The sequence below is a fragment of the Rissa tridactyla genome, chromosome 3 (assembly GCF_028500815.1).
Source record: "Rissa tridactyla isolate bRisTri1 chromosome 3, bRisTri1.patW.cur.20221130, whole genome shotgun sequence".
In the NCBI taxonomy this organism is placed as follows: domain Eukaryota; kingdom Metazoa; phylum Chordata; class Aves; order Charadriiformes; family Laridae; genus Rissa; species Rissa tridactyla.
This window is the reverse complement of record NC_071468.1, coordinates 23,050,628-23,064,346: the sequence shown is the minus strand read 5'-3', so window position 1 is coordinate 23,064,346 and position 13,719 is coordinate 23,050,628. Positions and strand designations below refer to the sequence as shown.

Genomic DNA, 13,719 nt, shown 5'->3' with positions numbered 1-13,719 from the left:
TTAGTAAAATAAACACAAGTAAAAACCATAAAGTATCAGCTGAATTACTTCAGGGTAGAAATAACTTATGAAGTCACAACCTCTTTAGTTAACACACACATCAGGAAGCCATGGGGTGCAAGAAGTCAATCAGTACCATAAAGCAGTTGGTATCGAGGATCTGATGTTTGTAGTATATTTGATTTCGCAAGTTTTGTTTTCAACTGTGGATGCTATATCTAGTAGCAGTCAGAACACATAAACATTTCCGCAAATACATTATTTCCTAATCACGTGTGTCTGTGCTTTAGATTTTTGATTTAGAAAAGTATAGGAAAATGTAATCTTCTTATTGTAGCTATTCAAAAGAGATAACCAAGAAATAATGCTGCTAACGTTGTCAGCTGAACAGAGTAAGAGTTTACAGTAATGGCACACCAGAGTAACTAAACGAACCGAATGACATTCCGTATTTACGTGTATCCAAACAATTAACTGAATGTCTTTTTGTGTAATTTATGATAACCTTCTTCCTCACATGATACATCATGTTGAAGACTCAAAGGTGCGATGCTTGTTTATTTTCATATACTCAAAGCTTGGCGTTTCTGAATTTCCCTTTGGAGAAAAATAAAGCAGCTTTTTTTAAACAACTCATATTTGTTGCGTTTTAGGAAAGCATATTACTTATCAAGTTAATAAAAATACATTTACAAAGCACTGAACGCCATGTTTCTTTAACAAACAAAATGAATAATGTTTGTAATGCTTTTTAATTACTAAATAAAGATCATTATGTAACTAAGCTCAGGTTGTCTTTTCACATGTTTATACAGTTGTAAAATGTGGCTTTGGGACAGAGGCACTACTGTAAAGCAAACAATAATAAAAAGTTGTAACTCCCATCACTGATACTCACTCATGGTGAAGAGAATCCTGGGACAAGTGAACCGTTTTCCTGCTACCGCCTGGTCCTGGAGTTATCTAATGGAAAAAGCAGGAAAAAAAAGTCTTTGAATAATGGGGTAGCATACACTCACAGTGATTGTTTATTAAGAAAACATATTGCAAATACTAAATAGAGACAGTACACTAGATACAGTAAATGCAATTAGCAATATCTGCCATTTTTAAGTCAAGTCTGAATGCAGAAAGTACTACACAAGATTTGCCAAAATCCTTTCTGTGTAATTCTGCTCATGAATGTTAGACATCAGACATTTACAGATATCGGAAGCCTAAGTTACTTTTGAAAAGCCCATGAAACACTTCATCTCCAAAAAATTGAAGTTATATGTTTTCAAAATTATATTCAACATACACCTCTCCTTACCCCTCCTGCCCCCCCGGTACCTCTGAACAACAGATATGAGGTACTGAACGAGGATGGCCAGTCGAATGAGAATGTGGATGACGGGCAATCTACACTAGAGACACCTCCACAGTCATAAAGGCGTACTGCCTGTATTATTACGACACCCACAGGGAAGAAAAGAGGGGTTGTAGTCACTGGGGCTTTGGAATCTGAGGGCCAGACAAATAAGGATGGGGAGGATGATCCATCTAGTGAGTCACACAGGGCTAATCACTCACCCCCACGACTCAGGACCTCCTCAATCAAGAAAAAAAGGAAGGTAATTGTAGTAGGTGACTCCCTTCTGAGGGGAACAGAGGGCCCTATCTGTCGACCGGACCCATCCCACAGAGAAGCCAGCTGCCTCCCTGGGAGCAGGATCAAGGACATACGGAGGAAACTCCCTACCCTGGTTCAGCCTTCAGATTATTATCCACTGCTGATATTTCAAGTAGGTAATGATGAGATAGCTACCAGAAGTCTAAGGGCAATGAAGAGAGACTTTGGAGCCCTGGGACGGCTGATTAAGGGATCAGGAGCACAAGTAGTGTTCTCCTCTATCCCACCAGTTGCAGGGATTGATGAGGGGATTAACAGGAAGAGTCAGCAGATTAATTCCTGGCTCAGAGACTGGTGCAACCGGCAGAACTTTGGTTACTTTGATCATGGATTGATATACAGGACACCAGGCATGCTGGCAACAAGTGGGGAAAGCCTAACCCAAAAGGGAAGAAGGATTCTGGGACAGGAGTTAGCAGGACTCATTGATAGGGCTTTAAACTAGGTTTGAAGGGGGACGGGGATGTAACTAGAGTGACTAAAGTGGTGCCTGGGAGCAGCATGCCAGTACTGGTGGGTAAAAGTGCTAGCAAGGTCTTGCAGCCTGTTGTTGCAGCGGAGGTGGGAGATGATGACCCATGTGTTAGCAAAGACATGAGTAGTGGTAGGTTGGCAACTGCAGAAATGTCTGAGCGCAGACAGGTGGGAATAAGGGCTTGTCCCCCCCAGTAAAGTAGCAAGGTAATTAGCCCAGCTGAAGTGCATCTACACGAATGCACGCAGCATGGGCAACAAACAGGAAGACTTGGAGGCCATTGTACAGCAGGGCAACTATGATACAGTTGCTATCACAGAAACGTGGTGGGAAGATACACACAACTGGAGTGTGGTGATTGACGGCTACCAACTCTTCAGAAGGGATAGGCAAGGAAGGAGAGGTGGTGGGGTGTTCCTCTACGTCAGGGGCAGTTTTGAATGCCAAGAACTTAACAATGTGCATGACTTCACTGATAAAGCCGTCCCTCACGAATCCCATACCCTGGAGGCAAGGGGGAAGGTCTGGAGAGAGGAAGACTTTCCCTTAGTTGAGGATAACCGGGTCAGAGACCACTTGGCCAAGCTGGACATTCATAAATCCATGGGCCCTGACAGGATGCACCCGCGAGTGCTGAGAGAGCTGGCAGATGTTATCGCTAGACCACTCTCCATCGTCTTGGAAAGGTCACAGGGAACAGGAGAGGTGCCTGAGGACTGGAGGAAGGCTGACATCACTCCAATCTTCAAAAAAGGCAAGAAGGAGGACCCAGGGAACTACAGGCTGGTTAGTCTCACCTCTGTCCCTGGGAAGGTAATGGAACGACTCATTCTGGATGTCGTCTCCAAACACGTAGAGGAACAGGAAGTTATTGGAAGTGGTCAGCATGGATTTACCAAGGGTAAATCATGCCTGACCAATCTGATAGCTTTCTATGATGTTATAACGGCTTGGCTGGATGAGGGGAGAGCCGTAGATGTCATCTACCTTGACCTTAGCAAGGCTTTTGGCACTGTCCCCCATAACATCCTCATTAGGAAGCTGAGGAAGTATGGGCTAGATGAGGTGACAGTGAGGTGGACAGAGAGCTGGCTGAGTGACAGAACTCAGAGGGTTGTGATCAGCGGCACAGAGTCCAGTTGGAGGCCTGTAACCAGTGGTGTGCCTCAGGGGTCAATACTTGGTCCAATTTTGTTCAGTATATTCATTAATGACCTAGATGAGGGGACAGAGTGTATCCTCAGCAAGTTTGCTGATGATACCAAGCTGGGAGGGGTGGCCGACACTCCAGAGGGCCGTGCTGCCATCCAGCGTGACCTGGACAGGCTGGAGAGCTGGGCAGAGAAGAACCTAATGAGGTTCAACAAAAGCAAGTGTAGGGTCCTGCACCTGGGAAGGAAGAATGCCAAACACCAGTATATGTTAGGGGCGGACATGCTGGGAAGCAGCTCTGAGAAGGACCTGGGGGTCCTGGTAGACAGCAAATTATCCATGAGCCAGCAGTGTGCCCTTGTCGCCAAGAAGGCCAATGGCATCCTGGGCTGCATAGGGAAGACTGTGGCCAGTAGGTCGAGGGAGGTCATTCTCCCCCTCTACTCTGCACTGGTGAGGCCACAACTGGAGTATTGTGTCCAGTTTTGGGCTCCCCAGTTCAAGAGGGACAGGGAACTACTGGAGCGAGTCCAGCAAAGGGCAACCAAGATGATTATGGGACTGGAGCATCTCCCTTATGAGGAAAGGCTGAAAGAGCTGGGACTCTTTAGCCTGGAGAAGAGAAGGTTGAGGGGGGACCTGATTAATGTTTACAAGTATCTAAAGGGTGGGTTTAAGGAGGATGGAGCCAGGCTCTTTTCAATGGTTCCCAGCGACAGGACAAGGGACAATGGGCACAAGCTAGAACATAGGAAGTTCTGTTCAAATACACGGAAAAACTTCTTTACGGTGAGGGTGACAGAGCACTGGAACAGGCTGCCCAGGGAGTTGTGGAATCCCCTTCTCTGGAGATTTTCAAGACCCGCCTGGATGCAGCCCTGAGGGATGTGCTTTAGGCAATCCTGATCTAGCAGGGGAGTTGGACTAGATGATCTCTAGAGGTCCCTTCCAACTCTGAAGATTCCGTGATGACATTGTTAAGTGTTTATGGCCACTCTCCATCATCTTCGAAAGGTCATGGAGAACAGGAGAGGTGCCTGAGGACTGGACAAAGGCCAATATCACTCCAGTCTTCAAAAAGGGCAAGAAGGAGGACCCAGGGAACTACAGACCGGTTAGTCTCACCTCCGACCCTGGGAAGGTGATGGAGCGACTCGTTCTGGATGTCATATCCAAGCACGTTCAGGAAGTTATTGGAAGTGGTCAACATGGATTTACTAAGGGTAAATCATGCCTGACCAACCTCATAGCCTTCTATGATGTTATAACTGGTTGTCTGGATGAGGGCAGAGCAGCAGATGTCACCTACCTTGACTTCAGCAAGGCTTTTGACACTGCCTCTCATAACATCCTCCTTAGGAAACTGAGGAAGTGTGGACTAGATGAGGGGACAGTGAGGTGGATTGAGAGCTGGCTGTGTGATAGGACTCAGAGGACTGTGATTAATGGAGCAGGGTCCAGTTGGAGGCCTGTAACCAGTGGTGTCCCCCAAGGGTCAATACTTGGACCAGTATTGTTTGAAGTATTCATCAATGACCTGGACGAGGGAACAGAGTGTACCCTCAGCAAGTTCGCTGATGATACCAAACTGGGTGGGGTGGCTGACACCCCAGAGGGCCGCGCTGCCATCCAGCGTGACCTAGACAGGCTGGAGAGCTGGGCAGAGGAGAACCTAATGAGGTTCAACAGGGACAAGTGTAGGGTCCCGCACCTGGGGAGGAAGAATGTCAGGCACTAATATAGGTTAGGGGTGGACCTGCTGGAAAGCAGCTCTGAAGAAAAGGATCTGGGGGTCTTGTAGCCAAGAAGGCCAACAGAATTCTGGGCTGCATAGGGAAGAGTGTGGCCAGCAGGTCAAGGGAGGTCATTCTCCCCCTCTACTCTGCACTGGTGAGGCCACAACTGGAATACCGTGTCCAGTTCTGGGCTCCCCAGTTCAAGAGAGACAGGGAACTACTGGAGAGAGTCCAGCGTAGGGCAACAAAGATGACTGAGGGATTGGAGCATCTCCCTTATGAGGAAACGCTGAGAGAGCTGGGACTCTTTAGCCTGGAGAAGAGAAGGTTGAGGGGGGACCTTATTAATGTTTACAAGCATCTAAAGGGTGGGTTTAAGGAGGATGGAGCCAGACTCTTTTCAGTGGTTCCCGGTAACAGGACGAGGGGTAACGGGCACAAGCTGGAACATAGGAAGTTCCAATCAAATATGAGAAAAAACTTCTTTACGGTGAGGGTGACAGAGCACTGGAACAGGCTGCCTAGGGAGGTTGTGGAGTCCCCTTCTCTGGAGACTTTCAAGACCCATCTGTAATGTGCTCTAGGCGATCCTCCTTTAGCAGGAGAGTTGGACTAGATGATCTCTAGGGGTCCCTTCCAACTCTGAAAATTCCGTGATTCTGTGATCCTTATTTATGGATAACACAGAAATAAATTTATCAAAAAACACTCCCAACTTTTGTATCTCAACGTAAAGCTTTTGAAATTCAAGTTGACGTGGGACAGAAAGCAAAGATAAAATCATTTTTACCACACTGTACTGTAGTGCTTATCTAGTCCTTTATATATACAGTGAAACAGAAAATACGTAATATGCTCAATTTAAGAATGATCCTAACAATGCACGATAGCACATGCACTTTTGTAGATGATGTGATATTTCGGTATTCCTCAAGAATGCATTCAAACAGCTTCATTTTTATTTTTAGAATCTGCTTAATTTGTCTGCACCTATAGATAGGTAAAAGCAGAAGAATAAATGACCACCTGATCAAAGTCATGCTTGAAGAACCAGAGCAGAAGGCAAACTGTTCCTGTTGGAAAGAATGCAGGAACAAGTTTTCAGTTCCTTGGAGATAGTTTTACAGTCGGCAGATGACCAGAGGTGGGACTGAAATCATATGTTCTGCAAGTTTTGAAAGGAGACCACAAAAACTCAATGCCATAGGCTTGCCAAAAGTACATATGCAGAAGATTCACAGACAAAAATAGCCTACTCTTTATTAAAAGAACAATGCATTGAACTTTTAAAGGAAAATATCCCTATTCATCTGCTCTCATGCTGGAAAAAAGCCAGGGCATTTGGAGTTCTAAGTCTGGAAAACTTTCAAAGAACACTCACTGAATAATTTGAAAGCTCCATGCAGTAAAGTATTTGACCAAAATCTGTTTCTTTGCCCTGAAGAATGACATCGCTCAGGGCCAATTTGAGAAACCCTGAAGTGTTGTCACTTTTCTGGCTGGTGGCAATTGAAAAGAATTGGTAATAGCTTACTGCAGAAATATCTATGCAAGCATACAAATCCCTAGTAGAGGAAATCATGGCAGCTACACGGGAGAACAGCACCTACTGCTTTACCCGCATTTGGAATTTACTGTTTTATTAGACTTATTGAGGCCTTACATAGATAGAAGATAATAATAAAATAGTGACCAAACGTTACTTTTGCAATGTCATAGTTCAGCTAATAATAAGAGCAAAAAATGTCAATTCACAAAGACAGGCCCAGAAATATGAACAACTATTTTAATATGTAATTTCCAAATTTTAAGATTAATAACTAAACTGTTACTTTAACACTACAGGTAAACACGTAGCTCAGCTCTCCAGAGTTACATCCTGCATTAATCTCAAAATGAGGTTTTCATGCTATTCCAGTGGGTATCCCTGGAATATAGTAATCCATTTTCTACACTGTGGCTATAAGAAAAGCCGACTGTGCCTATGTCATGCTTTGTTAGAGGTTCATGATCACATTATCTCATGGTGGACCTGACACTTTTATTCAGTTTACAGTATGTTCTGTGTACAGGCAACTTATTTCCTTTGCCAGGGCTGCTGACAACCTTTTCCACACTATATTAATCTTGTTTACAGACTTTATCTTGGTACAAATATCAGAAAACTGAACTTTTTATCTCAGGGAGAAAATAAACAACATGTTGACAGAAGCAAAAGCTATTTTCTGGACTAAAATTGGTTGTTTACCTGCAGCCATACTTATGGAAACAAGTTTAAGTTTCCAGCTCACTCAAAATACATAATCTGAAATTTAATAAGCATGGAAATTTCAAGAAAAATCACTTGCTAAATTGCCAGTTTTAAAATAAAATATAAACCACAGAGAAGTATGTTTTTCCACTAATTTATATGAGAATATGAACTTGCCTGGAATACAGTTGCAACTTATCAGAAAGTACACTGCTGAGGTTTCTCTTGCACACCCTAGATAGCTGCAGTTACCAAGCAGCCACGGAATATTTATAAAACTAAATTCATACTGCATACATATGGATCCTTACATAAAACTGAATGCTGATTATTGTAAGAGTCACAATATGTTAATGCAAATGAATTCATATTTGAAAAAAACCCTGTTACCTCAGGAGTAAAAAACCAAAACAAAACCTATTACCCATCTTCATCTGCTAACTCATCATTACTAAAATCTACTGCAAAATTCCGCTGAACCTCCACAGAAGAGAGCCAACTGCTACAGAAGTGGCAGCAGATTGCAAAACGTTAAAATCAAAACAAAGAGCCTCTCAACTATTCAGATTGCTTATTAATGAAAAAAATAAACAAATGCATAGATATCTAGAATTGGCTTAAGTGATGAAGTCCCAGTGCAAAAGAAGAAATCAGGGGTTAATGCAAGCACTGCCTTTCTCTTGGGATACTAAGAACAAGCAACACAAAGTTTGCACAACTAATATTTTTTTTTAATTGAATGTATGTGAGTATGTGTGTCTGAGTGCATACATGAGTATCAGGGAATCAGAATTACTGTTATGGGAATGTTTAGAAGACTGACAGATCAGGCCCGTTTTAAACTACGTTCATCCATTAACAACACACTTCTTGATAGTGGTCAATTCTTACACACTATTAAACACCCCCCTTATATACAGAAGGACATTAGCTTTTAACCTCATATGCTATATCAGCTGTGCATACACAATTTCATAGAGCTGATGCTGTATAGAATCATAGAAAGGTTTGGGTTGGAAGGGACCTTAAAGACCATCTAGTTCCAACCCCCCTGACATGGGCAGGGACACCTCCCGCTAGACCAGGCTGCTCAAAGCCCCATCCAGCCTGGCCTTGAACACCTCCAGGGATGGGGCAGCCACAGCTTCCCTAAGCAACCTGTTCCAGTGCCTCACCACCCTCACAGGAAAGAAGTTCTTCCTAATACCTAATCTAAATCTACCCTCTTTCAGTTTAAAACCGTTACCCCTCATCCTGTCATTGCACTCCCTGATAAAGAGGCCCTCCCCATCCTTCCTGTAAGGCCCCCTTTAGGTACTGGAAGGCTGCTATAAGGTCTCCTCGGAGCCTTCTCTTCTCCAGCCTGAACAACCCCAGCTCTCTCAGCCTGTCCTCATAGGAGAGGGGCTCCAGCCCTCGCATCATCTTCGTGGCCCTCCTCTGGACCCATTCCAACAGGTCCATTCTTGTGCTGAGGACTCCAGAGCTGGACGCAGTACTCCAGGTGGGGTCTCAGCAGAGCAGAGTAGAGGGGCAGAATCACCTCCCCCGACCTGCTGGCCACGTTTCTTTTAATACAGCCCAGGATGTGGTTGGCTTTCTGGGCTGCAAGTGCACATTACCAGCTCACTTTGACCATCTTGTCCACCAGCACCCCCAAGACCTTCTCCTCAGGGCTGCTCTCAAGCCATTCTCTGCCCCACCTGTATTTGTGCCTGGGATTGCCACGACCCAGGTGCAGGACCTTGCACTTGGCCTGGTTGAACTTCATGGGGTTCGCATGGGCCCACCTCTCAAGCCTGTCCAGGTCCCTCTGGATGGCATCCCTTCTCTCCAGCGTGCCAACCGTGCCACGCAGCTTGATGTCGTCAGCAAACTTGCTGAGGGTGCACTCAATCCCACTGTCTGTGTCTCTGACAAAGACCAGCACTGGTCCCAGAACTGACCCCTGAGGAACACCACTCGTCACTGGTTTCCACTTGGACATTGAGCCATTGACTGCAACCCTTTGAGTGCGGCCAACTGGCCAGTTCTTTATCCACCACAGTGGTCCATCCATCAAATCCATGCCTTTCCAATTTAGAGACCAGCATGTCATGCAGGACAGTGTCAAACGCTTTGCATAAGTCCACGTAAATGATGTCGATTGCTCTCCCCTTATCTATCGATGCTGTGGCAACGTCATAGAAGGCCACCAGATTTGTCAGGTATGATTTGCCTTTGGTGAAGCCATGTTGGCTGTCACCAATCACCTCCTTATTCTCCATGTGCCATAGTTAGCACTGATGGCTATGGTCCTCGATGGTTCTTAGCCAAAGCGGTCAAGGTGACCAGGACTAAACCACTTGAGAAAAGGCACTGGAACTGAAGTGGGCTTGTCTTCCTTCTCATCAAATTCTCCATGCATATGTCTGATGTCTTTATGTTACTCTTCCCTCTGAAAAAGTGAGGGAGGGGGTGCCTTCTCTTTTTTTGTAACAAACACCTGAGCCATGGGTAAGTTAAGTGCAATCTGAAAAAGCGTATTTTGATAATGGCCAACAAGTGCTGTAGACTGCTTTTGCCACATGCTTTACAGGAAAAAATGCAGCAATTTTTTTTTTCTAATAATATAAATAGAGTAATATTTTTTTCAAGTCTTTCGATGGATAAACTTTGGGAAAAAAATGCCACGGCACACTTTAAAGTCCATACACAGCATGAACAGAATTCTGCCTTCGAAAGTTCTCTCCTATGAGACATTAAAATGCCTAGGAAATGCCCAATAACCTCTTCCAAGCTTTTTAGCAGTATATTTAATAGTCTGTGTTTCCAGAAGTCACATTACCCCGTAACCAAACATAATCACACTCATACTGGAACTTAGAAATATTTCTGCTTCTTATATTAGTTAAAGTCAATCTATTTCCTCTAATTAAGAATAGCAGCTTTGACTAGGAATGATATCCTACAGGATGAGGAACAATATCAACCTTCAGAAAGTACATTCATAGTAAGCAAAACCAGTAAAATTTCAGCAAAATTTTGCTGAACACTAGTTACATAAATAAGCTAACCATTTTTCTAAAGGAAAGAATAGGTCCCTTTTCCCATTCTAAATTAACTGCTATGATCAACTACAGATTAACACATGTAAAAATTAATTATATTAATCATTTTTTTTAAATTCCAGAATAAGAGAAGATACTTTTCTCTGGGTTCATATATTTATCTTTCTCTAAAACCACTATATTGATGAATACAATTTTCTCAGGCAGGGGTTTCTGCAAAACAAGTTGTTGTCCAAAACAAAATGCAACTAAAACCAAATCCTGGACAACAGGATTTTGCAGTGAAAATTACGGCATCACAATGGCACTTCCATAATTCATAGATCTGTAATTGCCAGTTTATCGGAAATTAAATCAAACTATATCAAGGACGAAATAGAGAAAAATTCTTCACTAGAAGCATGGGAAAGCACCTACGATAAAAAAATATCTGGATTTAAAATACATGTTTAAAAAAATATAGGTACAAATTCTTTGACTTGGAGCAATATAGAAAACTAGGAAAATAAAAACAGCTTTCACAGTACACATTACTGAATCATTGCCATAACGCTAGCTTGACATTACCATTACATTTTTATTCCCTCTACAAGCACACTCTTGTTGAAGGGCCCAAACTGCCCATTCCAGAGACGCATCTCTTTAACGTAGAGATTACCTTTAAGTGATGCTCAGTCAAACTCTAAAAAGTCTTCATGAAGACAAGGTTCAATGGCAGAATAATTCTATGCCAGTTTCTTGCTACTCTAGTTATAATTCTTTAAAAATGACATCTTGCTAACATAGTGTTGCAAAAATCAATGGATCATTGCCATTCTGCTTGCAAAATACATGCAAGTGATAAGAAAGTAGAAAAACCTCAAGAAAAACAGGTCAAAAGACATGGCCTTTTTAGGACTAATCCTAAAGCAAACCCACATCTCCCTGTACATGTTTTATTGTTTTCTCTTAGTAAAACAAAAAAAGAGAAATGAAAGAGCTATGCACCCTTGATAAAAGGAGAATCAGTAAGCTTCTTGGAGTTAAAGAATATGCCTCAGCTCCCCAATCTCTCTAGTGATTTCACATACTGTTAAGAGTTTTCTCCACATTTCTTTTCACACAACTGATCAAAATACATCTATTTCTTCATATATGGTTTTCAGTTGAATGATTAACAGAAAAGAAAAACTACGGTACCAGAGATTAAAAGAAAAAAGTCCACTACTGAACATAGCTCCTTCAGAGAAAGATGGAAAATTTCAATCTCACGTACAAAAGCAAAACAGCAAATTTATTTGTAAGTCTTTACTATTACAGAGTTCTTCTCTGCTGCTTTTAAGATAAAACCTGAATTTGAAATTAAATAATTATAAATTTAAAATAAAAAAGATTTTTGAGAAGAGACTAGTCTGGGTTAAGGTTTTTTGTTTGTTTGTTTTAAATGGTAACACTAGCAGAATCAAGACCATGTTTTGTCTTAAATCTTTGTCAAAGGGACAAACTTTTATATACTATAGAACAGGCAACAGAGTAAGTTTAACGATGCATTGTTATGTTATAAATTAATGCATACATGTTGCCTTTAAGTATGTGATACGGTAACACAGGAAGAGCTATTAAAGCAGAGAACATAAGTGCTAGTACGTAATGTAAAAAAATAATTTGGTCTATGGAGAAAGCATCAGGTAAAGTGAAAAGTGCAAGTGTCCTATCTGCAGGGAAGTCAGCAGGGGAGTTTCTTTTGAGATTCCTAACATTTAATATGAAATAGTACGAGGTGGCAACATTGCTCCAACAGCAGCTCACAGCACTGCAAAAAATGGACTGATTTATAAGTCTCAAGAGGAAATGATAAACCAGAATTTTTAAATTTTTTTATTTTGTTTTAAATTAAACCAACTCCTTGTTAAAAGGCAAATATAAGATACTTAGGACTGCATAAACACACAACACAGCACTACAATTTCAATTTTTTGTATTAGGAAAGGGAAAATCTTCAGGGCAGATGTCTGAATTGTATTAGATATGGCAACAAAACAATGGCCAAAATTTTGCCTTTTCATTATTCTGTAAATAGCTAATATTTAACAAATTTTATTTAAATGAAACATTTAAATGAAACCAAATTTCCCTTAGTACAAAGAGCTACTAATTAAATGCTGTGGTAACACGCTGTGTATAAAAAAACCCCTTTATTACGATATTTTTAGCTGTCTGTTTAGACATAAAACTTACTCTAGGGTGAAATCTGAGCTTCACTAAATCAACAGGATTTTGACTTCAGTATAGCTAGAACTGTACCCTTATTAGTTAAGAATTATCTAAAATGCTGAAATAATGTTTTTTCTGGTAAAATTACCATCAATAAGTGAAGGTACCCACACAGCGCTAGAGACAGGAGGAAGCAGCAGAGCAGTGATTAGGATATAGGCCCTGACCTGGGAGATGCAGGTTCAATTCCTTGCTCTGCTACAGGCTTGCTGTTTTGACCTTTGGTAAGTGTTTTCTGCAGCTCAGTTCCTCATTTGGGAAAAACAAGAAAAACATACAAACATGACCCTCCTTTCCCCCTCACAAAGTAATCTGTAACAGTTTTTCCTTACTTCATTAAAGTACTGTGTTATAATGACAGTAAATACTGTACTAACAACAACGGATTTTATCAAAGCATTTGATTTAAGACTGCCTGAAGTGTACTTCTGAAGGTGATTTTTATTCCTAATGCCACAGGACTTATTATAGGAAACAGAAAGACACCAATATTAAATGTATTTATATACATAAGCAGAATTACTCACAACAGAACTCTTTCCAGGTGCAAGTCATACTATGACACTTCATGGCAGTGTAAACTTATTCAGAGTGGATTAAAAACCCCATGCACACAACAAAATCCCCATTTTCAAATCACCGCCCAGCTTCAGCAGCAAGCTATGAGTGGCCTCTACTGGCTGACCAAAGGCTACAGAAGTCACTAAGCTTTTGCTATGAGTTACAGCTGTGGTTATCAAGTGTGTGAAGAACTGCTGAGAGAAAGAATACGCTCGTCAGTGCTAGATAATTCACTTATGCTATGGCCAAAGACAAAAGGCAAACACAAGATGAGTGATACAACAATCAGTGTGAAAAAAAAATATCTTTAACATCAGCGCTCCTAAGATTTGTCAAAATATATACTATAAATATATACACATAAAAGTCCATTTTCCAAAAGCTGACAATGGAATTCAGCACGATACACTGTGCTACCTCTAAAGGTGGAAACAAAACCAGAACTCAAGTAGTTTATAATTTGTTTATATAAGTTACATATTTTGTATGAAGACTAAATGACTTCTATTATTATATCAATGGTTTGATTTAACGGCACAATTAGAAAGCCTGTTGTGTCATCTGAGAAG

At 41.6% G+C, this 13,719-nt stretch overlaps 1 protein-coding gene across 2 annotated transcripts in view; it reads right to left on the bottom strand.

Annotated features, from left to right (window-relative positions):
- GPATCH2 (G-patch domain containing 2) overlaps positions 1–13,719 on the bottom strand; it is a 134,384-nt gene that overhangs the window by 40,138 nt on the left and 80,527 nt on the right. The window contains exon 6 of one of the 2 annotated variants that reach the window (XM_054194457.1): positions 899–963. In XM_054194457.1, the coding sequence (XP_054050432.1) occupies positions 899–963 (65 nt within the window). Of the gene's footprint in view, positions 1–898; positions 964–11,774; positions 12,839–13,719 lie in introns of those variants that run through there. The other variant, XM_054194460.1, reaches the window with a different exon arrangement.